Raw genomic sequence first — 26,890 nt, forward strand, 5'->3', positions numbered from 1 at the left:
CGGAGGGGTGTGAGGGGGAAGGCGGGGGCTTATACCGCCTCTCGGTGCTGCTTCACGCGGGGATGGGAGGGCCGTTCTAAATCGACCTTAAGCGTAATATTATCTCTGCCGAGATAAAGCTGGATGGAACGCGTTCCTGAGTACTCATATACTCCCAGCTAAGGGCAGAGGCCCTTGTTCCCCGGCTGCAGATCCGCGGCGAATGAGAAGGCCCCGCTTTCGTACGACGGAAGATGCGCCGGAGGACGCCGCGGCTGGACGGAGTGGATGCTGGTGCAGCAGGTGCTGGCCTGAGTCCGCGGTGCAAATTTTATCAGGTGTTGAGAGGTGATTGGGCAATGACGGGTTCCCGGTGCGGTTGTAAAGATGAGGTGTACGGTTAATAAAGGCGGCCCCGGATCCCGCAGAAAGAAAGGTGGGAAGCCGGATGCGAGAAATTTTCCACGGTACGCAGTTCTCGAAGCACATCAAGAGCTAGATTGTAAGGGATGAGCTGGCGTCAGACTGGTAAAACCAGACAACACCCGCTTGCAGAGAAGGGCCGGGCTTTCGGTCGGCCCTGTAGCTCGACACGGTCACTGTGCACCGACACGTGCATCGTTTGCCCATGCCTGCTGTGGGTGCACTTTCTGATGCAACGCCGTGCATTGAGCCCTGTATGACGAAGCTGCAACCAGTACCGAACCCGTAGCTCAGTTCATATACCGTTAAGATTTTCAGATCTGGATGAGCGATGGATTTCTTGAGTTAGCAATCGAGGCCCCGTAGCAGCTCGCGGCCGACATAACCACCTGACGGAAGTGAGATGAAGCATCGAGGATTGAGGGAGGTAACAATGTGAATTTGACCTAAAACAGGCACGAGCATCACGCATGGCCGTGGAAGCTGCGTGGGTGTAGCGCGATCTAGCCTCACCTCTTGCATGAAGAATGACAGTGGCAAGGACCACAAGGGGCAGGTGTACTGCAGGGGCTGCTTCATGATGCCAATCCGAGCTGGTATCGAAAGAGTAACTTCTGCTGTAAGAATACGGTTTTCCAGTGGCCTTCGTACAATTTATGTCGCTGAGCCTGCTAATAATTCCAATCTACACGAGTGTGTACTGGCACCCAAAGGCAGGTGTGAGACGAGATGTTTGGCACCCGGCGAGGTCTTAGCAACGGCGTGGCCTGGCTACGCACACTGCCGGTGGGCCCGTCACGCCCACCGTCGACCACTTGTGCAAGGACGAGGCTGCAGATCGGGACAATCTCGTGATTGTACTGTTTGCCAAAGGGGCATGTCAGCCTACCGACGCCTTGTCGGCATACCGATGAGTTTCCATCCGGACATTCAGGTCAGCAGATCTGACGGCATGCTCGGCTGCATTTAGCACCATGCACAGGGTTTGGCTCATCTTGTAGCCCGAGGGAGGGCGAGCGAGCGCCACCGTGCGGGAGGGTCCGGATGATTGCAATGGTGTCCTGATGTCCGACACTATGGTGCCTCACAGGGAAACGTTGCAAGCCATATATCGGTGCGATAAGCATAACTTGCAAATTCACAGGAGTACAGGAGTCTGGCCTGTGTTCAACGAAATCCGAGCCATGGCGCGGTCCAATTGCTCGGCCCGAGAATTCTCCACCGAGAAGCATATGTTTCCTGTAGCTGCATCGTCAGGTAGACGGCCGGGGCGCTACCCACCCTAAGTTTGAATGAAGGGGAGGTGCGTAGGTCAACAACCTTCTAGTGCTCCGTGTTGGTGTCACGACCACGCCCATTATTGCAATGCTGTCTGAAGGAAGGTGGCTGTGGTCAATATGCCATTCCGATCGCCGTAATCCCTACGAATGTACGCCCGCTTTACGACTGTATACTGATAGGATCGCATTCAATGATATTCTCATTCGATGCCACACTCTTGGTCCCGGTCTCAAAGCCTCCTCTGTCGCGACAATGTGCCGAGTATGATCGATTCACCGTTCCGTACCAAATGATCTGCCGAAAGCGAGGGTCCAAACATTTGCGCCAGTCGTCGCATCAAAGCGTGGCATCATTATGAGGAGCAGGTCAACGAAGCGGAGCCATCTGAATGCCCCATGCATACTGTATGGGCTCACAAGCGCCCCGGGGAAAGCTTCGCATCGGCACTGGAGAGAACTGTGTGGGGAACGCACAGATCAGAGTTACATTTTGTCTGACATCGCACAGCCTTTCGCTGAAAGAGCTGCGTGCGGTCGAGTGCTTGGGACCGATGGTTTTGGAATGAGTGAACTTCTTGCTCAAGAGTGTGCAACGTAAAGCAATGTCGTGGAACAGAGTTACCCCCATCACTCACACATTCCCCATACTACCTATCTGGGCGGACTGTACCCACCAGGCGCCTTGTACCATGAAAATTGGAAATCAAACGAGTTAGAGGACCATTGGAGTATACCTGGTGCATGTTTCATTGCAGCAGGCACCTTGTAGTGCCCTGGTGGCCATCCCCATGGTTCACCGCATGCGCATGGTGATGTATATTCCAAGACCTTGATCACGCGCAAGCCCTGCATTTTGACGATTTATTATCGGGCATGCTGACATCCCAGAGGGGCTGCACATGTCATGTCATTGTCACTTGAATGGCTATAGAACTTTAACATCTCGCACGTGGTTCAGCATCACGTGGGCTATACCACCCCTCTCCAGATCGGAGAGACCGGATCAGAGCAAAAGACATGTCCGTCCGTCCTGTGACCCACTCGTCCAGACACCGTTGGATCAACATATTTGAAGCTCAAACGAGGACCTCGTGGTCGATGGAGGCATCGCATGAGAGCCCATGGGGTGTGACGCTTTGCTTCAAGGACCCCCAGCTCGAGGCCGACTTTCATCGCGACCACGCAGTGCGACACCGCAGGGAGGATGCCATAGGGTCCTTCCTTGTGGCCCTGGTTCTGTATGTGCTGATTCTCCTGACGAAGGCAGCCATGGTGAGAAGTTGAGGAGCTTGCTGAGCATCCCAAAGTAAAGGTCTGCAATCATAGCGAAGTTTTGGCCATGTATACAGCACGTGCCGCCCCTCCACTGCACCAACACAGACAGACCAGGCATGGGCTATGCCAATGGATGAATTGAGACCCATGGGCATGTTTGCCACGGTGGAGGTGATGGGTTTGCCAGATTACTCTTTTGTTGGGGGGGGCCACATGGTTGGGCTGATGAGGCATGGACCTAACTTGCACATTTTATGTGGACCAACCACTGGGTCCCTCCTAACCTCCAGGATTGGACTTTCGCCAAGATGCACTTATCCGTCTTTTGCAAACAGCTCTCAGGGCCGTTTTAGGGTTCCTCAGTGCCAGACCAGCTCGCACAGCGCCACCGGATCTAGCCCCAACCAGCAGCCACAATCTTCGTGCTCACCTTAATTTGCCCACCTTGCCTTTCCGCACGCAGGCAATTCCCGGCCTGCTGGCAGTCCTGCTCCCCTGCCCCATCTACCTTCGCCACCGCACCCAGATCCACCAAGCAAGTCTCCTGTCCACAGCCGCCATAATGCCGTTTTATGGCTACCGGCGTTCGTCGGACTTCATCTCTGGAGAGAAGGACCCCAGGCTAGCGGCCATGCGTGCTGCCTCACGCTTGGCAGGCAACTCCAGGTTCATTTACATGCTATTCGAGCTTCTAGGGCGCCAGCTCCTCCTGCGTCACCGCCTCCCCTGCCTGTTGCCATGGGCATGGATGGCGCTGCAGTGCAACATGGACTACTGCCGGGTGCGGGCCTTCACGGATGCCAGCGGCGCAGCCATACACAATGCGCAGGCCGCGGTGATACGCGTGGCCAACATCGGGCTGGGCGAGTGGCCCCCTGGGGCACTAAGGTCGCAGACCCAGGCTTGCGCGGTTGTGACAAATTGGTGGTTCCTGGTCATGGGGCTGACCTTCCCAAACGTCTTCCTCTATACCATGGGTGTGATGGGAGATGGGGTTTGCATGGGGAAAGAAGGCCATGAGAGAGGGACTCAAGCGCCAATCGTATTTTGAGTGGACACCCGACTCCTGGGTGTACGTCGCAGGCTGAGAGATCTGGAATCTGCAGAGAAGACCCGACCAAGAAGTGGCTGCATGCACACCCACCCTGTGGCCCCGCCCAAATCCAACTTGCAGAAGTGCGCGAGCGCTCAAGATATCTTTTGGAGCGCGGGCTGCCTCCGCCCAGGCTCAAGCTGAGCAGGGCCTTCTCAGAGAATTTTCTGCTCCTGCCCTCGGTCGTGGGAGCCATGTGGCTGCTGGCAAATGCGCTCGCCGCCGTGCCACCAAACCAGCTGAGCTCCCTCTTTGCGCGATGGAACGCCTATCTCATGCAGACAAGCGTCCCGGAGATCAGATGGTGATGGAGCTCTGGCATAAGCCTGCCAAGGCGGGAGAGGGTGTTCCTTCCTAGTTCGCTAGTGTACGCACAATGATGAGTAGACGTTAGGGGTCCTGGAGTTGAGCAGGGGCCCCTTGATAGGAGACAAGATGACTTCGTACCTGCCCTGTGAGACCTTGTGCTTGCAGGGGCCAATCAGGTTGTTGGCATTCTACCACCTCCTCCAACAGCCGTTGCAGCGTCACCCTCTTCGGGTGTGGGGAGGTTTTTGAGGGAAACTGACAGAGTGAGGTCCCAGGAAGGCTTAAGATCAAGAGATGGACAAACTTTGGCAGAGAGAAGCACTGCAAGACCAGCACTCAGTCATTCTGCAATGCAGATACGTTGGAATGTACACCCCCTGCACATGCCCAAGGATATCCATGGTGCGGGAAGGGCCTGTTCAGAGAGAGATTGTTGTGTGCCCTTCTTATCCCTGCCTTTTTCTCAATCCCTCTCTGCCATTGATTCGCAACTGCTCCCACGAGGCGCCTTGGATCTTGGATCGTAACATCTAGAGGCGGTCAGCGACTGGTACCGCAGGACTTCGGTGCAGCTGCATTGTGCAGTCCACTCTGCCAGGCGCCACATGGCGGTCTCTGGAGGGCATTCCAGCCTTGGAGTGCGTGTCATGCATGCCGTTGTACAAAGTATGTGCAGTCGCTTGGATTTATGTTGGGCGCAGCAACAGCGGAGCTGGTGATATCAGCCCAGACCATGGTGGGAACTGCTTGTAAATCAACAGCTCCAATTACAAAATCTCCATGTCAGGGAAAGCGTAAGGGTATCTTGCCTTGATGGCTAAGGTTGTTTTGCATATTAAGAACGGATCCCTCCGCACCAAAACCCTGACCGTTCATATTCATCGTAGGACAGGGAATTCACAAAATTATGATGCAAGCAATCTAGATGCACGCCGGTCATCTCTTTCCTCCACCGGCCAGAGAGAGTAGAGTGCAGAGCTTCCACGGCAAAGTCCCAGTTGTCATGGAGAGGTGAGATGCCAGAGTGAGAGCAATCCACCTCGTACTCACAGGTCTTGTTGAACCACTCAAATCTCCCGCAGGCAGCGGGACCCCACGCAGCGGGGGGGCTTGCAGTCGCCGTTGTCCTTGCGCCCGTTGGGGCAAGGCTTGGGCCAGCAGTTGCCTTTCTTGTCCTTGCCGTGCTCACAGTGGTGGGGAGGGGGCTTGCAGCGGCCGTCCCTGTCCTTGCCGTGCTCACAGTGGTGGGGAGGGGGCTTGCAGCGGCCGTCCCTGTCCGTTGCCGTGCTCACAGTGGTGGGGAGGGGGCTTGCAGCGGCCGTCCCTGTCCGTTGCCGTGCTCGCAGTGGTGGGGAGGGGGCTTGGCGGCCGTCCCTGTCCTTGCCGTGCTCACAGTGGTGGGGAGGGGGCTTGCAGCGGCCGTCCCTGTCCTTGCCGTGCTCACAGTGGTGGGGAGGGGGCTTGCAGCGGCCGTCCCTGTCCTTGCCGTGCTCACAGTGGTGGGGAGGGGGCTTGCAGCGGCCGTCCCTGTCCTTGCCGTGCTCGCAGTGAGGCTTGGGCTTGTCTTTGTCCGAGGGCAGGCCCGAATCCTTCCCAGGGAGCTTCAGGGATGCATCACCAGTGTCCTTGGGGACGACAACCGATGGCAGCAAGGTGGCTATGCCTGGTAGAGTGCCACACGGGGAGATGGAGTGAGGGAATATCACAGGAAGATTTGCGATTGAAAACCTCAGTTAGCATTTGGGCTCCTAAGACGACGTACCACCAGATTTTCCCGACGTAGAAGTCCCAATGGTGGGGCGGAGGGCGTCTCTTGTGAGATCGGGCGTAGCTGTCTTGATGTCAGCTGCGTCGGCACTCGTCTCCGTGCCTTGCAGGAGTTCGCGACCAGCAGACTCACCTGGGGAAAACGAGCCGAATATGAGGACTCTGAGCGAGAAAGTTATGCGCATGTAGTCCGCATTGATTGCATGCAACGCGCATAGGGTTTATAAGCGACGCACGTTATGCGCAACCGAAACTCACATCTCGATGGAAGGATCACAGCTGTAAGGACCGCAAACACCAATATGTACTGGAGGGGCTGTTTCATGACGCCTGCCTTGAGCTCGAATGGATGCAATGAGTTCCTCTGAAATATGACACTCATCGCATCGGAAACGTGCCATTTATCATGCTGGTCCTTTAGATTTCCTGAACCTGCAGGAATGTGAATCTGCACCTGGCAGTAGGTATATCCAAAGATCTTGGGCAGTCTGTGGGGTCCCAGCATCGAGGTAACCTGACAATGCGCATCTCAGGGATACTCCTTACGGCTGAGGCCACTAATTTGGAGGGAGACACGGACGCAGAGGCGGCAGACTCCCTGTTAGTACCGTGGCCCAGATGACACGTCACCCCAACGACACCTTCCTGGCATGTAGGCGAGAAGCCATCCTGACGCCAGACTCAGCAAATCTGGAGCATGTTGACTGCATGCAGCATCGTGCAGAGCTTTTCACCACTCTTGTAGCTCGAGGACTGGCTCAGCAGACTTCATCCTGGGATAGGACTGGGACAGCAGCAGTGATGCACTCCAGACCGGCGATAGGGTGCGCATCATGCATAAAGGTGGAGTTAAGATCCTAGCATGAAACTCCAGATGTCAAGTGCATTGAGGGGATGTAGAAAAGCGGTCGAAGTCCATCCGCCCCATGACTCCCGCAGGATGCGGTCGGTCGGCCCGAGAACTTCGGTCGGCGAAGTATACGCCGCCGCGTCCTTCGGCAATGCGCGCAGCGCATTACCATCCCAGATAGACATTTAAGCCAGGATAGTTAGATATCACCACTTCATTGTGCGGTTTGAGTCGTTTGCGCGCAACTCCACGCGAGATTCTGTGTCGGTGAAGGTAATGGAAGTCGAGCGCCAGTCCCACTCGACCAGCTGCCCGCCACGGCAGTCGCAGTGATCCGGTGCTCAAGCTTACTGGCAGACGCTAACATGCTCGAGACCACGCTTTAACCTAAAACTGCCCTCCGGGTCAACCCATACATGGCTCCAAGCTCTCAAACGGCTGATTCGCAGCGTGCGTACCAGCCGGGACAGCACACTCCTTATGACAACATCCTGCCTCCGTACCATCGCCCCAGTATCGCATCTTTCGAGTGTACGCCGGCCGACTCACCAACTGAAGCATCGTGATTCGAGCACGTCGAAGAGCCGTGGCACGATGCATGGCTCATGAAGAATAAATCGGCGCGGAAGCGACTGGGTGAACGACTCGCAACTGCCTTGGGAAGGACAGCACGGCGATGGCAGCGCCACGTGTCACCTGCTGTTCCTCCTTGGCAGCACGAGGAAATTGCACGTGCAGTGCGACGCGTTTCAAAGGTACAACGACCATACACATTTCATTCAGAGTTAGGGTCGCATGGAGGTCAGGGGTCTGCAGTCAGGCCGGCGTGTTTCCATGCACCGATTCATGCAGGAGAGGCAGGGGGCCCTGAAGGGGCATCTCCCAGGGCATGATGTGGCTGATGTTCCCAAAAAGCTGCCACACCACCCCGGGTTGCGTTCAGGGTCCACAGATACGAGGCGTCGTCAGGCCGAGACACACCGACCCCTCTCGTCTGTGCCGAGGCTGCAGCACTGGAGGCCGGTGGCGTCCCATGCAGGGCACTGTGAAGCATGGCAATCGCCATTCGCATCATAGCCATACTTGCAGGGGTATGGGTAGCACTCGCCGCCGGGCCCCCTAGGGTACTGGCATGCCTCTGCGTAGCAAGCGCCCCGCTTGTCGTGACCAAACTCGCAGTACTGGGCGAAGCAATCGCCGCTCGCGTCCCGACCCCAGGCGCAAGGAGAGGTATAGCAGGCCCCCGAGGGCTGGCGGTCCCAGCGGCACGCCGTGGCGCAGCAGGTACCGTTTGGGCACCTGCCATGCTGGCAGCCGGTGGGGTAGCAGGTGCCCCCCGGCTGGCGACCATGGTCGCAGTCAGTGGGGAAGCAGCTGCCGTATGCGTCGCGGCCGTAGTCGCAGTCGGTGGGGTAGCACCTGGAGGTGCTGGGGTTCCTCCCATAACGGCAGGTGTTGCAGCCATAGGGCGAGCAAGGGTTGAGACCCTCGGCCGGGCTGATGGGTGGTGTCTCGGTGGGCAAGCCCATGGCAGCTTGGGATGGCAGCGGGTCAGCAGCCAGGGCTGGGGCGGAGTCTCCTGCTGTTGGCCGACTGCTTGGCAGAGTCGGTGGTTCTCCTCCTGCATGTGTGGGATGATGAGATGGTAGTTGAAGATTGGCGTTGGATTCTGAGTAAGCACCAGTAAATGCTCGCCCAATGGTCCGCGGCAGCAGATCCCTACCCCACGGTTTTTGGGTAGTCTTCACACAGCGCCCACCCACGCACCCGCCGGCGAAGGGGTGATGCTGGTGTCCGGAGCGCCCCGAAAGCTCGGCTCCGGGATGAGGGGTGGGGAGGTCAGGTCTACCAAGGCCACAGAGGGGATGGGCGTAACCTGCTTTGTTTCGGAGACGGCGTCCACGATGGTCGTCGGGGGTGATGGACTGGCATCCATACCCTCGAGGACTCCCCGACCTGCCGCTGAGCCTGTGGGTTATAAAGGGGAATAAGAAGACACTGGAATGCCATTTTGCAACCCGCAGCCCACCATGCGGTGCCCGTCTTCCAGCCCGCACTCACAGGCCACGAGGCAAAACCCCAGCTGCGCCAAGGTTAAACGGGGCCGCAGTGACGGGCCCATGGCCGCATGCAAAGCCAAGGCATGTCAACAGCTCCAACATGAGATGTAGTGCGCGTCGCTGACCTCATGGACCTCGCGACGTGTCTCCGACGAGGAGCACTGTGCGGTCCCCTGGGAAGGCTCCGGCATCTGGGTGAAGGTGTGAATGGGCAGGACGAGACACCAACATACACTCTCGAGATTCAGCTTGCAGCCTGTTTACCAAATTTTGGTGAGCCTGGAGGAGCGAACAGTGTTCGGGGTGAACAAGTACCTCGACACCTCATCAACGCTGCTGTAGCGCGCCGCCACCTTTCGGAAAATGCCATCTCGCTGCCCCAACTGACAGCAGGGTCGGCAGTTGCAGCTCAATCTTGCGACTCGAACGCCCGCATGTTTATCTCGTGGGTTTACGCCTCAACATCATCGGAGTGCAGAGACGATGATTGTGCAGCCGAAGCTCACGTTACCCTTCGTTGCCGGTTAGGCTTATCTGTGGCAGGATGATTGGCACTGCATAGACCCAACTCAAGGGTGTGATTCAAGCCCCAGTAGAAAGTCCTTCCGCCCCATCACCACTCGGGAGGTCTTGGAACCTCGTGGAAGACCAGAATCCACAAAGATTGCGGTTCGCGGTTATTACAAAGAATGTTGGCCAGTTCATTTGGGGGTCATGCATGGCCCTGCAGACGGGCGTCAAGCCTTGTGGTTCGTCAGTGTAGAAGATCAAATATATCCGTAAGAGTCGTGGCGATGAGCAGGCGTTGTGCCTGCATGATTCCTCGCGCTGAACCAGGGGGCACAGTTTGGCTCCTCATGCCACATCTACACTTTGCACCTCCCGATGCCGCCGAGGTCCATCGTACCACATGAAGCCATTCCACCAGGAGTCGATCCATCGCTCCCCGTCCCAGTACCCTTCCCTCCAGCGACGGCCGTCCCAGTAGCCTGTGCACCAGGTGCCATTCGCGTCGTAGAATCCTCCAGCGGTTCCCGCCTCGATCGATGGCAGGTGATGTTCGTCTGTGGCGATTTATGCGGGCGGAAACATCTTGCAAGGAACTCACGAGGCCAGGCTTGGTGGATAGTGCGTGCCGGCCATTGAATGGATGGTGTGCCATGGCTCGTCCGCCCTGAGAGACAACCCCCAGCGCGCGCCCGACACTTACCACTCTGCAGCGCGCCATCATCAATTCGGATGATGAACTCCCGCCGGTAGGCCGCTCGCAGGGACTCGTCAACGATGTAGAGACGAATCCCGTCACGCCACACCTCTCCATCCCATGCCGCGTCCACCCAGACCTCTCCACCAAAGTAGCCCTCCCGCCAGCTCTGGCCGTTCCACCAGCCGGTGCGCCAGAAACCCTGAGCATCGTAGAAGCCGCCGGCGGTCCCAGGCTCTGGTTTGGGGATCCCTTCCTCTAGATCATAGGGATCTGACGGCATAATGGTGACTTCCTGTCGCACCACCTCGCTAATTGACGCGTCATGCGAGTCGCTTTCGGACGCTCAGAGAATGGGAGTCCGACAGTTCCACGCGACGAGCTTTCTCATCTACGAACATTCAAATCCTCATTACTATGGTGTGCGGGGGTCATGCAGTCCGGGAGGGCGTGAATCCGCTTGTTGGCGAAGGGGGTAGCAGCTGTGCTGCGTCGGTTCCGGTTGGTTCAGTTGAGTGGAGCCACGGCTTCCCGGTACTTTGTGAAATTGTGGGATCCATGTGAAGTGTAAACCCGCGCCGTGAGAGAGGTGTATACATTAGAGAGCAGCGTCCAGATCATCCCGAGAGATTGAGGCCTTGATGTCGAGCACTTGTACATCGTCGTCATTTGTGCCGGACAGCCGTCTCCGCCAAGTCTGTCACATTAGAGCATCACCCACCCATGGCATGGATCGCAGCAGTGCGATACAAGTGTATCATGCAAAGTGTGCACATGTTGTAAGTGGTTGGCACTATGAGATGACTGGGTGCACCCATGGTCCTTCTGTGGATCGCATCGTATTCTGCGCCTTGGTTGATTCTGCCCCTCAGATTCACGCGATGTGTCCACATCCGACCAGACTGTGCACTCCTTCTTCACAAAATCCTTAAAAGCTCCAACACATTGAATATCTACATGAAGTGCTCGACTTGTAGCCCTGCCCTTTACCTCGCCCCAGAAGGCGTTCGACCCTTTGTCACAGCTCTCCCTCTCCCCTTCCAGTCGACAACCTCGCGCTTCAGCCGCAGGCGAGCAATCTTCTGTGCTGCTTCATGACATCGTGGCAGATTTATTTCCATCTGGGCAGTGATCATTTTTTTTCTCCACCTCGCAGGCTACGTGCCCCATCCGAACGGCCACGTGCTCCAACCCTGCGAGTCCAGGCCATGGCCTCCAGCGGCGCAGTGAGGAACGAGGACGTGAAGGCAAGATGCCGTGTGGAGGCAGCCCTGCTTCAATTCTTCCGTGCTGTCTGGGGCTGCAGCGCCACTGAATCCCTAGGGGTGCCTTTTGCACATGAAGGTCGCTGCAGCCTGGTCCAGCACGCATACGCCATTCTCCCTTTCTTTCCAGGGCGACCTGCTCAAGCCCAGCATGGTCAACACCCCAGTCTTCAGAGTCGTGGCACTGGCCGCCTCCGTGCTTGCAGGCGCCAAGTCTGGGTCGGTGCTGGGCCCTCGTGGCCTGGCCTTCCTCCACCTCAGCACGTATGCTGTATCGCTTGGCACCCTGACGTGGGTCACCTTCATCGCAGGCAAGGCGGGGAATGGGCAGGGTGCTTCGAGTGGATGGGCATGACGGTTACGCACTGAGGGTCCTGGTATACCGGTCGCCTCCATGCATCGCCAGCCCTGGGAAGAGGGAACTACTCTGGTATGAATCTTGCGCAAGGACCCCATGTTTGGGCCTGCCTTCCAGAGCGACTAGAACCTGTGTTCTAGAGTGCAGAACCGACGTAGACTATGCATGTATGCACATACATTGTTACATGAGCCAATGAATTGCCCCCCCCCCCTCCCCTCACCTCTCACGTGCTTGTGCCTCATCAACAGGCATCGTCATGTTCAAGAACCTGCCTCGACAGACCTTTGGGAAGGTGCAGGCCCGCCTCTTCCCCTTCTACTTTGCCCTCACCACGCTGTGCACGCTGCTCCAGCTGGGCACGCTGTCCGTGCTCAGCGGGGGAGCGCCCCTGCCCCGCACCCCCCTCATCCAGCTGGCCGTGGGAATCGCGGCGGGGCTGGCAAACTGGCTGGTGGTGGAGCCACACACCACCGGAATCATGTTTGAGAGATATGCCCTGGAGAATGCAGAGGGCCCCCGTGACAATGGTGGGTGGGGGGGGTGGGGGGTGGGGGGGTTGGTTGAGGGACAGGAGGCAGCGAGGGGTGTGAGCCTTACTTTTGTGCGACCGCGTAGTGAATAGGAACCATGCATGGTATGCCTGCGTCCAGTCGTTATCCTGTGGCCGCAGAGCCCATGCAGGTGCCCTGAAGACTTCCCTCCGGCGATGCGGTTCACACATCCAAACTCCCACTCCCCACCCTCAAACCAATCGCAGACAGGATCAAGGCTCTGTACAAGACGTTTGGCGCGTGGCATGGCTTCTCCTCGGTGCTCAACCTTGCAGCGCTGGTGGCCGCAGTCGCGTACGGCTGGACGCTGGCCGGCTGGCTGCACGTGGCCGCGTAGCTTGCTTGGCCGGTGCTGCCTGCTGCGCCCTTGTACTGCGTACCTCGTCTGACCCCCGCACGTGTCTGGTCATGACAATCCTGTGTTGCCTGATGTCGGAGATTAGGCGGGTGGCAGCGGCACACCGCCACCCTGCAGTCATCCAGAGGGAGGACCCAGAAACCTCCTTCAAAGCACAACCCAACCCAGCGGGGGGCACACCTCAGCGCAGCCCGCCCCCCAGCCGGTTGCTCCTGCTGGTCTGGGACTGCCCGACGTGCAGCACCCCCGCCCAGAGGGCACGCAGCGGCAGGTCGGGGGACTGGCCCATCAGCGCCTGCATCGCCTCGGAGCACAGGAAGCCCTCCAGCTGCTCCTCCTCGGGGAAGCGGGTGATGAAGACGACGTCTGGCAGGATGGCCGCGGGCGCCAGCTCCCCGGCGCCGCCTCCTGCAGGGCCAGACCGCAGCTGCTCGGGGTCATGTGCCCTGTGGCGCACCGGCCCGACGCTTTGCACGCTTTGCACCGCGCCATACACCGAGGACTCTGCCAGGTCGGCCACGCCGGACAGCAGGTCGGTGGCGGCCACCGCGGCACCATGGCCGCCGCCCGCACCCTGAGGCAGGGCAAAGCCCAGGACCAGCTCGACCCCCGCCTCCCACTCCTCGCCGCGTCGGAAGAGGGTCTCCAGGTCCCTGGGCACCCGGGTGTCAAAGGTCAGCGTCCAGGCACAGAGAGTGGGCGCGGTGGCGGCGAGCCCCGGGGCGCCGCCGCCGCCCTCCAGCACGCTGGCGAAGCGGGGATGGGAGAGGTAGGAGGCGCGCCGCTGCGGGTCGGCGAAGCGGCTCATCACGCCGTGCTGGAACGGTGCGCCACGCAGGGCGGGGGCGCCGGGCGTGGAGCCGGGGCCCCCGGCCGGGGTCCAGGAGCCGGCGCAGGCGGTGATGGGGCCGGGCAGCATGTACTGCAGGGACCACAGGCTGTCACGGGTGGCCACCGGCGTGGTCTGCAGGAAGGAGGAGGGGGTGGGGGAAAGGGTTTAAACGGTAGCAAAGCGTAGGAGTGAAGGGTGCTATTTTGGCCTGGCGGACGTACCGGCCCATCAGCCATGGGGTGAGCGGCCCCAATTGTCCAGGGGTCCCAGCTCCAGATCAGTCTGGCCGGGCGGGATGCCATGAGACCAGTGTGTATATTAACCCATCCCCTCCCTCCGATCCTTACCTCGGTCTCATCCCATTGCGAGTCGAAGGCCAGCAGCGTCAGCGCTTCATGTGTGATGGTGGTGTGGCGGGATGCCCGAGGGGGGTGCCCGCAGGCACGGCGGGGGATCACATGACGCTCAGGGAGGAAGACATGGCGAGATGCATGAGTGAATGCGGTCTCACATCGCCAACCTCGCATGATAATCGGGAGCATGGAAAGGTGCTTGCTTCATGCAGGGCCCCCCCCCCCCCCCCCCGCATGTACCCAGGGGCAGATTCTACGGGCAAAAACTGGCGCGAGGATCTGGACTGTAATCTAGTTCTGGGCATGTCAGTCCACCGAACCTACTTGCCTTGGATTTATATTGCTTTCAGTCCATGCAACAACTACTTGCTCGACACGCTTGTTACTGGGCATCGCCGTGATCGGAGAAGCACCGCTGCATTCAGTCTGGAAGTCGGGTTTCGCAGACGTAACAGCCCACAGGCTTGCCCTTGGCATCCCCCGATTTGAAGACGCGGCACACATGCAACTCATGCCGCTGTCGGCAATGAGCTCGTCATTGAAGCCCGCTCCTTGGGGCACCTGGCGCTGCGGCGTGGCACCGAGGCGGGTCCCACACCTGCCCCGTGCAGTGTCGGAGCCTCGCCAGCCAGGATCCAACCACGCCACGGGTCCCAGCCCCGCAGTCATGACTGACGCCACCGTGCCAGAGGGCCACAAGTCCCTACATGGCGCGCTGTATGGTGAGGGGGGTGCGGAGGTGCACTCCTCCCGCAAGGCAGGATACCAGCTCATCCCGGTGAGGACGGCCATGGGGTTTATTTTCGGACACCGGGCACCGGCTCACAGGGGGCACTGCATGGTGGAGCCGCCGATCTCGATGCCGTTTCCCATGTTGCATTGTGGAGTGGCCCTTGTAGATTGCCATGTGATCATCCCCATCCCGTGCTGGGTCCCCCCCCCTGACTGGCTGTCCTGACGCCCACAGGGCGAGGACGACGGCGATGTGCTCATACCCGTGGATGCCTACCTCGGGCACCGCAACGATGCCAGCCTCCTCGGCGTCTATGCCCTGTATGACGCCAGCGAGACGCTGCAGTACGTCGGATTCTCCAGGAACATGTGCCTGGCAATCAAGGTGGGCCGAGGGTGCTCCTCGGGGGGGGAGGATGGTGCATGGGAGATCAGCGATCCGGAGCATGCATCATGGTCGAGTGTGATCATGCACCAGCTGCAGTACCGCAGCCAGTGCCTGCTGCATGGACCCAGGACCCCTCCTCGCATCATCCACCGCCCCCTCAATGTGTTCCCCGTGGCGCTCCACCCTTCCACCCACCAAAAAAACCCACGACAATGATCACCAGGGCCACAGATCCCGGGTGGGGAAACGGCTTGCCGCCCACGTGCGTGCCAAGGTCGTGCAGAGGACCAGCCTCCAGTCTAAGGCCGCCCTGAGCGCCGAGGCCCAGCGTTGGATCGAGGAGGCTGATGTCCTGCCCCCAGGTGCGGGACGTTGATCTTTGGTGCGTGTGCGCGCCCATAAACTCAATGCCTTTGTCATGCCTCTGCCCTTCGCTGGGCTTGGAAAAGGGGCAATATTTGAGCACGACTCCGCGAGCTCCCTAACAAGACACCCTTGGGCATGAACCCTGCCGGCACGGCCCCCTCCCACACGCCCCTCGAAACGACGTCGGCGCTGCAGGGAATGGCGAGAATCGTAACGAATGGGAGGGCACGGGACTCGATGTGAGCCTGATGTCTGAGGAGGCTCGGGAGGCTCACCTGGAGCACAAGCTCAAGTTCAGGCTGGTGAGTGGGAGATGGTTGGCTTGCAGGACTGCACAGGCGGCTTGCTGGGCGGGAATGCGACGAGCAAGCGCACTGCTGCATTGCCGGTCCTAAACGTTCCTGGGTCGTGTGTGAAATGGTGTGTGCCACAGGTGCCCAGCAGCAGTCCACCAGCCAACCCGATGCACTCCACAGGCCATGGGGGAGAGCATCGACGAGGAACCTGCCACAGATGACGATGCCGTCCGGCGACTGAAGCTGCTGAAGGTGGGCGGTGGGGCTCTCTGGGCCGAGACTCGATGAATCTTGGCGCCCGTTTTGGCCAGGGGCAGATGGCAGGAGATGGGTTCAAGCAGGCATGCATCGCAGGACCGCCGCCATGCACTGCCGGGAGGATTGCCTGCCCTCCCGATCGTAGGGGGTGCACCCCCCTTAGTGAATCATGTCTCACACCATGCCTGTATCGTCCCTGCAGGCCGTGGAGGGCGACGACTGGTCGGCTGTGATCGACAGGCAGACCGAGGAAGTGGCGGCGTCCCACAGCGCAGACCTGGCGGATGCCGCGACGCCCCAGAGCCAGAGCTCTGAAGGTGGCAGTGCACATGGCGCCGCACAGCCCCCCCCGCCGATAGCCTCACCCTTCACCCAAGCTGCCGTGCATCGCCAAGTGAGGCCACGGGGTGGGCGTACTGAGGGGAGTGATCACACTGTCTCGTGGCCGAGGGATCTGAAGAGGAAGCGCTGTGTGAAGGCGTGGTGCACCCAGCTTGTGCTGTCACCGACGAGCATAGGGCATTCCTTTGTGTCAATATGAAGGTCCTATGGCTCTTCCTTGCATGCACCCCCTCCAGTGCACCAGCAAATATAGTACCCTTATCCTCTTCCCCATGAGCCCCCCCACCTCCCTCCCTCATCCAACCCCCCCAACTGCCTCCGTGGCGTCCACAGGTCGGCAACCAGGAGCCGCAGCCCCAGATCCCGCTCAATGCCGAGACGGTGGACCATGCGCTGAACGAGGTTCGCCCCTTCCTCATTGCCGACGGCGGGAACGTGGAGGTGGTGTCGGTCAGCGGCGGGGTGGTCTCCCTGGAGTTCCAGGGGGCCTGCGGCACCTGCCCCTCCTCCTCGGCCACCATGAGCATGGGCATCGAGAGGTGCCTGAGGGCTACCTTTGGCACCCAGATATTGCAGATTGTCCAGGTGTGCGCGTGTGGTGTGTGGTTGAGGGGCCCGTGAGGCCGGGCGGGAGGTTGATCCGACAGCGACATGAGGAACGGGGGGAAGGGCCAGGGAGTCTGTCGGGCAGCGACACCCCCGCCATGTCCCAGAACTCTACACCCACATCACTCAGGTGAACGCCCAAGACACGGGGGCTACGGAGGTCAGGGTGGACGACCACTTGAACATGCTGAGGGGGGCCATCCAGAGCTATGGCGGCAGCGTGGTCGTCAAGTCGGGTGCGTGTTGTTTCTCTTTTTATTGCTTGGGGGGGCGCCCGCTGACAGATGCTGAGTGTGTGAGAGCAACCCCCTTATCTGTCGGGGTCGACCCGAGGGGTTTTGGTGCTTTGATCGCTCAGCATGCATGCCCCTTCTGAGTCTCAGCTGATGGTGCAAGGGCAAGGAGCCCGGGACAGCGCAAGTAGGGGCAATCCAGCAGGCCTCTAGCTAGGCGTGTTCTCAACTTGTCCTGCCCACATCAACCCTCCCAAAATCCCTGCCATGCACAGTCAGCGAGGGCGTGTGCAAGCTCCTTTACAATGGCCCACCGGCCATCGCAGTGGGTGTGAGAGCAGCTGTCCGGGACCAGTTCCCAGATCTTCAGGAGGTTCTGCTACTGGACTCAGAGACAGGCGCACCATTGAAGCTTTAGTGTGATTCCTTATCAAGGCATGGTAGCCCCCTCACCCAAATTTGGCATCACTGCAGCCTAGAGTGATGCTGTAGGTTGTAGCGAATCCCCCGAAGCAACATCTTCCATGTAAGCTTTCTCTGCAAGAGGCACAGTGACCTGGATGGTGATCTAATATGCATACTTTAGGTTGCTCAGGAGGCATGCAATGCCCCCCTTCCGACACAAGTTAAAGATCCAGTTTCGAGGTTTCATGCCCGGGCGTACAATTCAAACTGCATGGCAGAAACCAGCACGGTCGAGATCCAGAGGTGCATGTGCTGGACCATTTCCATGGGTGATGCAAGCGGTCTGTCAATCTCGCTATGAGGAAAATAGAACAGCCAGGCAATCGTCGCACATGGGGTATCCACGACGTCCCGAGATCATGCAAGGTCGTGCGGGGCCCACGTGTGCACAATCTCTTCATGAGGACACCGCGTAAACTCGCGTCTCACGGTCATGGGACACTCGGGCAGGTCGATGATCTACCTCCAGCAGTATTTGGGGCCATGACACGGTTGTTCAGGTCTCCATTTATTCCCATGACTTTGCCTAGACTTCCCCTCGCCCCATGAGCCACGTGCACGGACGATCCGGTGAGAAATTGCCGCGTGGACCATGAGCTCCCAACCATGCGGAATGCTTCCCCGCCTGCTGGCCGTGTTGACCCCCGAGAGGTCTCCACTTAAGCCAGGCAGCTACACCGACGGTCTACCTACGACTTTAAGCCACGAGCAAGGCTCATGCGCAACCCACACCCGCATCTGTGAGACTGGTGACCCTTGCCCCTCGACCGCGTCTGCCGGCACAAAGGCCAAGCGGGAGGCAAGAAGTGTCCATGGCCCGCTATGATACCATTCTTGTGCTATTTGTATGCATGACACTGTCCTTCGGGAGTGGGCGAAGACTGGAGGACTCCCTACCGGACGACGCGGCGGGATACCTGGCGAGCGCCAGGAGCAGGCGCTTGCAACAGTCCTGCTCATCCTGCCCATCCAACGGTGCGCGCTATGAGGGTATCATGCTGGTAACAGGGGTGTTACGTGCCCTTGAGGAGTCGCATGTCGTCATGCGCACCGAGGTCAACCTCACTCTGTACGGGCTCGTGGATCTCGGCGACGATTTGCCTCCGCGCTCCCCGTCCATCGCAGCTGCTGCCGTCTGCTCAGGACTGACATCCAGCGAGCAGACTGATATTCGCAACACTTTAGTGAGCAGCTGTGGTGGTACTCTGTCCCCCAGTGCCACCTCCGGGAGCTGCTGCAGCGCCATCCCCTCGGCTGGATCCGCCAGGACCAACTATCTGGCATGCTTGTGGTGAGTGATCTGGGATATGGAAGCCATGGGAGCGTGTCGAGGCCTTGGTGCCAGCCTCGTCTCCCGCGCGCCGCCTTGCAAAGTCTGATCTCGCGCGCCGCTGCCACGCCTGCGACGGCGCTGGCTGCCTGTTGCTGCCTGGGTATGGGGGTCATCCGTCCAAGAACCCTTCCCGCCCTCCTTGCAGTGCTGGCGACACCCTGGCAGGCCTGTCGGCGTACGTCAGCACCGCCAACGTCGTGCAGTCCTGCTGGTGCAACCAGGTCACCGGCGGCGCAAGCAGCAGCAGCGGCGACTCGCCCCCGGTGGCGCTCTCGGTCGAATCCGGTACGAGCCCGGACGCTTTGCTGGGGGCGGTGCCTTCCCCAGCGTCTGACGGTGCAGGTGGGGAGGCAGACTGATGCGTTGCCGACGCCCTCGGGGTGCTTCGGGGATGCAGCCAGGTGGGGGCAGAGGCGCGTGATGGAGGTGAGCTCACGAGTTGCTCATGCTCCCACCCCGTCCTCTGTTCCACAGCAGGCAGCGGCGGGTACGGCGGTTGAAGAGTGGCGACCAAGCCTCTGAATGGAATTCCAGACGCGGACGGCTGCCCCAGGGTGCCCTTTCCAGCATTGCCAGGGCCACAAGCTGCACCTCGCCTTTCTCAAAATTAGATCGCTTCCCCGTGGAGCAGGGGCAAGGGTGCCAACCGCTCCCTCCGCTGCTCCCCACTGGCGACCCCTTACGCTCTCTTTGCCATGCCTGTCATTTGCTAACCTTGGAACACACTGAAGCACCCTCTCCCCCCCCTTCCCTGCCTGCCTGCGCCACGCCCCACGCTACCCGAGCCCCGGCATGTCACCCCTCTCGGGTGTGGTCTGGAGAAGGGTTGGGCCGCATCCCTTGCCCCAGCCCGGCCCCGGGCCCACCCTCGCCCGCCCTTTCCACACGCTGCACTAACTTATCACACACCTTGGGTACTTGCTCGGTCCTGCGTGACGATGTCCTCTATGTTGACAGCGACAGACCGAAAGGAAGGGACAGACGAGCGAAGGGATGGGGCCAATGTGGGGAAGTCGTATGTGCCAAGTGACTGGTTGGTGTCTTGTTGTTAGGGAGGTAGGGCGTAGGCTTGCCGATCGACTCACTCATCGGGATCCCTGCAGTGTCTGATCGCACCGCGCCTACTACTCGTTGAGACCCCTGCAGTGTCTAATTGCGCCGCGCCTGCTGCTCGGCAGCATGCGGCGTCCAGGACCCCCCCTTGTTCAGCCACCTGGAATCTACCTCCCCACACAGCATGCTCAGCCACAGCCAGGGATTCCATGACCTCACGGTCTCCAGGAAGCCATCCACAAGGGATTTTCATTTCACTGACTGCTGCTCCTTATACAATTCCCCAGAAAACGCTCCGTCCCTGTCCGCGTCCATGTCCCCCCCCTTCCCCCCCCCCTCTTCAGTCAGCAATCATGAAACTGAAGTCTGGTGCTTACAACACACCTCACGCCGTGTTCATGTACGTGCTGGCGTCCACCGAGTCCGGCAGGGGCTTGATGTCGACGTCAAACCGCTCCTGCACCTGGTTCAGCACCTCACTGTCGGCGGGGCTGGCCACAAAGGTTACCGCCAGGCCCTTGGTGCCGAAGCGCCCCGCCCGCCCCACGCGGTGGAGGTAGGTGTCGGCGCCGTTGCCGTGCTTGTCGTCTGTCTCCGGCATGTCGTAGTTGATCACGATGTTCACACGCTCGATGTCGATGCCGCGCCCCACCTGGGTCGGGTGGGTTGGGGGGGTGGGGGGGTGGGTTGGGGGGTAGAAGGGCACTGCCTGTGAGGGCCAGGAACGGCCTTGATGGTGAGCGAGTGAAAGGGCATCGGATCGATGACACCCTCCCTCCACATCCCACCTCATCCTCACTCCACTCCCAGCCCAACCCCACCCACCCACCCACATCTTACAATGACACCCCCCCTCAGACTACAATGGACCCCCCCCAGAAAAACAAAAACCCAACAAAACCAACTCACCAGATCGGTGGCGACCAGGATGCGCTTGGCACCCTCCTTGAACTCCTTGTACACGGCCAGGCGCGCGGCCTGGTCCATACCCGCGTGGATGGTGGTGGAGGGGAAGTTGCACTGGCAGAGGAGCTTGTTCAGCTCGCGCGCGCGCGCGACGGACTTGACGAAGATGACCACCTGGTTGAAGTCCAGCGCGTCCAGCAGGTCATTCAGCTTCCGGTTCTTGGCGTCCTCGTTCAGCATGACGTAGTGCTGCACCAGGCCATGCAGGGTCAGCTTGGCCTCGTCGTCCACGTAGATCTCCATGGGGTCGCGCATGAAGCGCTTGCACACGGGCCGCACCTCGGCCGACAGCGTGGCGCTGAACATCATGACCTGCTTGTCGTGGGGCGTGCGCTTGAAGATGGCCTGCACGTCTGCCCGCATGTCCACCGACTCCAGGCACTTGTCGCACTCGTCCACCACAAAGTGGCGCACGCGGGACAGGTCCAGGCTGCCCTCGTCGGCCAGGGCCTTGATGCGGCCAGGGGTGCCGATGAGGATGTGCGGCGCCTTCTCGCCGTCCTTGAGCAGGTCGCGGTGGGCCTTGATGGGCAGGCCCCCGAAGAAGTTGGCCAGCCGCACCGACTTGAGGTAGGTGGTGAAGCGCTCAAACTCGTGCGTGATCTGGAAGGCCAGCTCGCGCGTGTGGCACAGCACCAGCACCGACACCTGCCCGTCCACGGGCTCCAGCTGCTGCAGCGTGGAGATGACAAACACCGCGGTCTTGCCCATGCCGGACTTGGCCTGGCAGATGACGTCCATGCCCAGGATGGCCTGGGGGATGCACTCGTGCTGGACTGCGTCGACGGTACAAGGGGGGGATGGGACGGGGGAGGGGGGTTGGGAGTCTGGGGGAAGGAAGAGGCCCAAGTAACATCCTGTCGAGGTCCATGCGCGTCTGGAGGGGGAGGTCCCACAAAGTAGCGGCTGGAGCGGACCGAGGTGGACACCAAAACTGTCGCCTCCGGCGCCGCCCCACTCCTCATCGAGCTGGGTGGATGCATCCTCAGGGCGCTTGTCGCCCCATCATCCACCGGTTCGTAGTCCCATCAGCCACGGCTCGTTCACCCGTGCCTGCCCTGGAGCGCACCCTCGGAGGGGTGCTCGAAACCGCAGTCCTGGATGGCGCGCAGGAGCTCGGGCTTCAGGAGGAAATCCTTGAAGCCCGAGGAGTGGATGCCGACATACCCCTTCTTCACCGTCTCGCCCTTGGCCGTCTCCGGCTCCAGGACCTCCTCCTCCTCGTAGTCGACGAGCTCCTCGGTGTCAGCCATGTCTGCAGGGGCCAGCGCCGGGTGGGTGAGGCGGGTCCCGAGGGGAGGGGGAAGCTGATGGTGGCCGGGACGGGCAGGGCCGAGCAGGGGCGCCGTGGTCCGCCACTCCACTCTAGAGGCCACCGGAACGCGTCGTCCAGGAACGCAAGGTGCACTGTCCACGGCATGTCAGGTCAGATTCCGCACGATCCTCAGCTCAAGATGAACTCACTGTCTGGCGTGGCTGTATGTGATGGACCGGCTTTTTGAGCCGGATGTGCTGGTAGCAGTTTAATATACTTTGACGAGTAGAATGTGTAGCGTCAGTATTCTATGCCCGGCTGCACCCGCTCCCCTGGGAGGTCCCTGCGGAACTCAGCCTTCTTTTCCCGCCATCTGGACAATTGCAGTTGCCATGGCGAGATCCATTCGCCGCAGCGTGAAGCCCCCCCGTGAGGATTATATTGTTTGACGACACCTAATCTACAACTACTGAAACGGATTGGGAAGATCACTGACCTGCCGGGCTCACGGCAGAGCCTATGCGTGAACCGCGAACCAACAGCCTTTTAGTGGAGTGGCTGGAACTCAAAACCCCATCTCCCGATGAGCCACCCTTAGCCTCAGGAACAAAAAGAGCCAAAAAAGAATGCTCTTGGAAATCACATAACGGAATTTCACGGGAGGCAGCCATGCATTCTGGTCAAAGTACAGCAACTTTACACGACAAACAGGCCTCGCTCGACATGCATACATGACTATCTTAAACATACAATATGTGCCTTGATTTTCAGTGTAGCTTGTGTGACTTGCTGCCTCGCACGAGGCGCCATTGTATGCCAATGTTTTTATGCGTCGTCCCCACGAAGACCCTCGAACCTACACGCTCCCGCCCTCGTCCCTCATCGGCAAGAAGACATCCTATACAATACGTCTGTCTGCGTTAAACTGCCGTTGCTTCCTTGCTTTTAGTCAGCCAAGCCTACCCCGATTGTCAGTCGTCCTTGCTGTGATGGCTTCCCGTCAGGCCAGGGGTGTGCTCAACTTCGTAGCCTCCAGCCTGGTGCGCAGCTCAGCTGCGCCCCGGGCGCTCATCGCTCTTCCCTACAGCGCGGCGGTGCGTGCGGCTTGCGTGAGCTCGGCCACTCGCGCCGGCGGTGTGAGGGCGTTGCACGCCTCCCCACCTTCAAGGTCATCGGCCCTCATCGGCGCCCTCCAGTCCGAGCTCACGTACGAGAAGGAGGAGTATGTACAGCCCGAGGCAAGTTTGGGTTTGCTACCCAAGGGGCGCGGGGAAGCAAGACTGTTGATTGGGTGATCAGTTGGGGGAATGAGTGTGACAGAAGGTCAAGGAGTTTCGGCTCATGCGCGGTGACTGAGCCGCCGATGTTGTAAACCTTTTGACAATTCCTCTCTGACCCCCCACTACAGGAGGTGGCGGGTGGACCCCCCAACGGCTTCACGCTGACCGAGTCCCAGGGCGACTGCTTGGTGACGCTCACCAAGGAGCACCAGGGCGAGACCGTCACCATCGAGCTCATCGCGGGCTCAGAGGTCAGAACTTAGTCATGGACTGGTGCAGTCGATCGCCAGAATGCGATGCAGGGATGTGTGCTTGCAAGGGGAGCCTGTGGGTTGTGTCAAACACCGACCTCTTGGCAACATGATCTCCAAGTGTTGAGCTGGACTGGCAGCTCCATCCCCTCCTCATGACCCCACCCGCCACCAGACCGAGGACGAGGAGTTTGAGATTCCAGATCACGATCACGAGGCAGAAGAGGAGGTGGAGGAGGGGCCCGCCCCCGCCACTCCCTTCTCCGTGTCCATCGTCAAGGGCGACACCGAGATGAGGTGGGCAGAAGTTGCAATGTGGGGTCATGTGTCGCCACCAAATTTGAGCACTCGCCAGCCAAGCATTGTAGGTACCTTGCAATGGACCAGCACGCCTGTGTTCTTTGCCATCTCCATTCAGATCACGCTCGCCTGTTCTCCAAAACCCTAACCTGCGCCCTTGCCCCTCCCGGACTCCCTCTTACAGGTTTGAGGTGCGCGTCCGTGGCGACGGGTCCATGGAGGTGGACGAGGTGACGCTGTCCCCCGCCGACGAGGACGAGGAGGCCTTCAACGAGGTCCCCTACCAGGGCCCCCGCTTTGAGGAGCTGGATGAGGGCCTGCAGGCCGAGCTGCTTCACTACCTGGACGAGCGTGGGGTGAACGCTGACCTGGCGGTCTACATCACCGCCCTCAACTTTGACAAGGAGCAGCGGGAGTACACCCAGTGGCTGGAGCGCATGCAGGCCTTTGTGGCCCAGAAGGCGTGGAGGGGGGGAGGGATGGGCCAGGCGCAGGGTCGAGGGTCCAGGAGCTCTGCGCGGGCGCGCGCGGCCAGCATCGCCCCTGCTCCATGACGAATGGAAAGGGTGCATGGCATCCTGCTCGCTGCAGCCCCGGCGGGTGCGCCTGAAGCCCTGCCAAAGCCTTGCCACCTGGCATAAAAGCATCCCAACCTTTTGCCTCTCATCGAGATTCTTGCGCTCATCTGGGCATCCAATGAACATGCATGTAGGCAGGCAGCCTCACTTGAGGCACGCCAGAGGTCACCCCTGTCGAGAAAGTGTGCTGCTATCCGCGGAACTTTGGGGAGCTGGTGTGCATTGACTGGCCTGCTCAGCTGTGCAGTGCGTTGGTGACCCTGCCCCTGGAGCGCAGCAGCAACCAGTGGCTTGGTGTGTGGTGCCCATCGAAGCCTGCAGCACCCCATGTGGAAGTGCTGCAGCCATTGCAGCCACACGGCCTCAGCACAGGCCTCATGATATTCTGTCCAATTACACTCAGGCTGCACTCCAGCGTACCCAAACACAGAGCACGCGACAGCACACGCCCGCGGCGCTTTCCTTTACCCCCTTCCTCCTCACCACGTGCCCACGGCGTGCGCGGCAGGGTCCCTGAACAGCGCGTGGTCCCAGTTGGTGGGCAGGGCGAAGGGCTCGCCCAGGTCTACGCCCTCAGCCGACACCCGCGCGATCTGGAAGCGGTTGATGCTGTTCTTGTCGCGGTAGTAGCACACGGTGAGGCACTCGCGCAGCAGCGCCCTGGCCTCCTCCTCGCTCATGTCGGGCCGGTGCTTCTCCCGCAGGATGGGCCGGGCCAGGTGGTTGCCGAAGCCTTTGAGCCAGGGGGGTGGGGTGCGGGTTGAGGCATCGAGGGCGACGGCATGGGATGCGTTGTCCCCTCAATCGAAGGCCCTCAGCACCCTGAGGAGAGGCCAGCAGGAGGCGCCAAGCAGGCCCCTGCCCCTGACAGGCAACCAACTCCTCTGGCACAGCTACTCCCCTCCCCCCCTTCACCCCCCTCCCCACCTGTGGCCACTGTGTTGTCAGTGAAGTGCGTCCCAATCATGCCGATGGACCCCAGGAAGGGCTTGCCGGCGTACCACCCGCCCACCACCAGACTGTTCCACAGGGGGTCCATCCTGTGAATGGTGCGGGATGGGGTGCAGCATTAACACATCACTTGCCATGCATCATGCTCACCCAGTCCATGTGCCAGGCCTTCCTGCGCCCCCAGCGGGGAGAGAGCAGCGGCTGCCTGTGTCATCCACATCCTGTGCCTCACGCCACCCTGGTCCGTGCCCTGCAGTGCACCCAGTCCCAGGGCAGGGCATGCACACCCCGCCCCCACCCCTCCCGTGGGCCCCTCGCACTTGTTGCGGCGGTTGTAGATGACCCGCGTCAGGTAGGAAAATACCTCGGCGGGCTTCATGTGGTGCCCGTCGTCCATGCAGAAGTCGTCATCCGCCAGTTCCTCCAGCAGCCTGCAGGAGATTGGGGTCCATGCCTGTCAAACTCATGGGGCACGTGACAGGCAAGGTAGGTGCATGACGACTGGCGAGGCATGGATGTGTGGTGCATGCGCTGCCACATTCACTGGGCTGAAGCAACCCGAGAGCCGCCCACCGGGCTGCTCCCTGCCTGGAGCCCGATGCAGTGTCGCAACCTGCACCCCAGACCACATTCAGAAGCACAGCCACCGGCACCTGACAATGTACTGGTAGTCGGAAAGCTCTCCGCCGGCTCCCAGGACGGTGCAGTTGTTGACCTTGGTGAGCCTCTGGAACGACTTGTACCGTTTGGTCGACCCATACGCACCTGTGAAGATTCAGGCTGCCACGCGCTCCAGTGGGGTCTGACTGCAGCGCCTCCTCGAAACAGAATGCACTGGGTGGCTAACCCTGTCACAGCCAGCAGCCAAGGCCATGCCTCCCCCACACCTGCCGTCCATCACCCTCCCAACCCTCCGGCAATGACCCCACGCACCAAGGGTATCGCTTGCCAACAGGATGCCATCCTTGTACGTAATACCCAGCACCGAGGTCCCCGTGACGTAGGGGTACCTGGAGACGGTTGGTGACAAGGTGTGCGAGGAACCTTTTGCGTTGTAGAAGCCAGCCCTGCTGACGATGCTCAACAGGCCCTCGACCTCCACACACACTCACTGCGTGTGCTTGCGCGTACCGCCACCGGCAGCGAGGGCAGAGGGGTCCACCATAAAGGCCTCAGATCCACAGGAAGGCCTTTGCAGGGCGTGGCCCGCTGGCTGATCGAGGCCCGCTGTGCTGGGATTGGCCATCGACGGCCCAGCGCAGCCCGGGCCTATGGCT

The 26,890-nt window shown here is 60.2% G+C and overlaps 8 protein-coding genes across 8 annotated transcripts; 4 read left to right on the top strand and 4 right to left on the bottom strand.

Moving 5' to 3' along the window:
• Window positions 1-2,780: 2,780 nt before the first annotated feature.
• On the top strand, window positions 2,781-4,358 carry F751_4932 (hypothetical protein; the record flags this gene model as incomplete). Its single annotated transcript, XM_011401517.1, has 3 exons — window positions 2,781-2,954; window positions 3,421-3,934; window positions 4,132-4,358. The coding sequence occupies 3 exons, from the start codon at window positions 2,781-2,783 to the stop codon at window positions 4,356-4,358; spliced, it is 915 nt and encodes a 304-aa protein (XP_011399819.1).
• Window positions 4,359-9,891: 5,533 nt separating this feature from the next.
• F751_4933 (hypothetical protein) lies at window positions 9,892-10,523 on the bottom strand (the record flags this gene model as incomplete). Its single annotated transcript, XM_011401518.1, has 2 exons — window positions 9,892-10,100; window positions 10,247-10,523. The coding sequence occupies 2 exons, from the start codon at window positions 10,521-10,523 to the stop codon at window positions 9,892-9,894; spliced, it is 486 nt and encodes a 161-aa protein (XP_011399820.1).
• A 1,055-nt stretch (window positions 10,524-11,578) lies between these two features.
• Window positions 11,579-12,754, top strand: F751_4934 (Transmembrane protein 205; the record flags this gene model as incomplete). Its single annotated transcript, XM_011401519.1, has 3 exons — window positions 11,579-11,837; window positions 12,115-12,393; window positions 12,624-12,754. The coding sequence occupies 3 exons, from the start codon at window positions 11,579-11,581 to the stop codon at window positions 12,752-12,754; spliced, it is 669 nt and encodes a 222-aa protein (XP_011399821.1).
• Window positions 12,755-12,956: 202 nt separating this feature from the next.
• F751_4935 (hypothetical protein) lies at window positions 12,957-14,134 on the bottom strand (the record flags this gene model as incomplete). The annotated part of the gene is made up of 4 exons (XM_011401520.1): window positions 12,957-13,428; window positions 13,708-13,739; window positions 13,955-13,998; window positions 14,128-14,134. The coding sequence occupies 4 exons, from the start codon at window positions 14,132-14,134 to the stop codon at window positions 12,957-12,959; spliced, it is 555 nt and encodes a 184-aa protein (XP_011399822.1).
• A 493-nt stretch (window positions 14,135-14,627) lies between these two features.
• On the top strand, window positions 14,628-17,599 carry F751_4936 (NifU-like protein 1, chloroplastic; the record flags this gene model as incomplete). Its single annotated transcript, XM_011401521.1, has 9 exons — window positions 14,628-14,738; window positions 14,928-15,077; window positions 15,304-15,442; window positions 15,642-15,748; window positions 15,923-15,994; window positions 16,203-16,394; window positions 16,676-16,927; window positions 17,079-17,184; window positions 17,457-17,599. 9 exons carry the CDS (start codon window positions 14,628-14,630, stop codon window positions 17,597-17,599), a joined length of 1,272 nt encoding a protein of 423 aa, XP_011399823.1.
• Window positions 17,600-20,417: 2,818 nt separating this feature from the next.
• Window positions 20,418-22,251, bottom strand: F751_4937 (DEAD-box ATP-dependent RNA helicase 56; the record flags this gene model as incomplete). Its single annotated transcript, XM_011401522.1, has 3 exons — window positions 20,418-20,660; window positions 20,942-21,774; window positions 22,068-22,251. The coding sequence occupies 3 exons, from the start codon at window positions 22,249-22,251 to the stop codon at window positions 20,418-20,420; spliced, it is 1,260 nt and encodes a 419-aa protein (XP_011399824.1).
• A 991-nt stretch (window positions 22,252-23,242) lies between these two features.
• F751_4938 (Mitochondrial acidic protein MAM33) lies at window positions 23,243-24,638 on the top strand (the record flags this gene model as incomplete). The annotated part of the gene is made up of 4 exons (XM_011401523.1): window positions 23,243-23,362; window positions 23,662-23,784; window positions 23,960-24,081; window positions 24,269-24,638. 4 exons carry the CDS (start codon window positions 23,243-23,245, stop codon window positions 24,636-24,638), a joined length of 735 nt encoding a protein of 244 aa, XP_011399825.1.
• Window positions 24,639-25,141: 503 nt separating this feature from the next.
• Window positions 25,142-26,778, bottom strand: F751_4939 (Proteasome subunit beta type-4; the record flags this gene model as incomplete). The annotated part of the gene is made up of 6 exons (XM_011401524.1): window positions 25,142-25,395; window positions 25,590-25,702; window positions 25,934-26,044; window positions 26,267-26,378; window positions 26,547-26,623; window positions 26,726-26,778. 6 exons carry the CDS (start codon window positions 26,776-26,778, stop codon window positions 25,142-25,144), a joined length of 720 nt encoding a protein of 239 aa, XP_011399826.1.
• Window positions 26,779-26,890: the final 112 nt, after the last annotated feature.

The sequence above is a fragment of the Auxenochlorella protothecoides genome, assembly GCF_000733215.1.
Source record: "Auxenochlorella protothecoides strain 0710 unplaced genomic scaffold scaffold55, whole genome shotgun sequence".
Lineage (NCBI taxonomy): Eukaryota > Viridiplantae > Chlorophyta > Trebouxiophyceae > Chlorellales > Chlorellaceae > Auxenochlorella > Auxenochlorella protothecoides.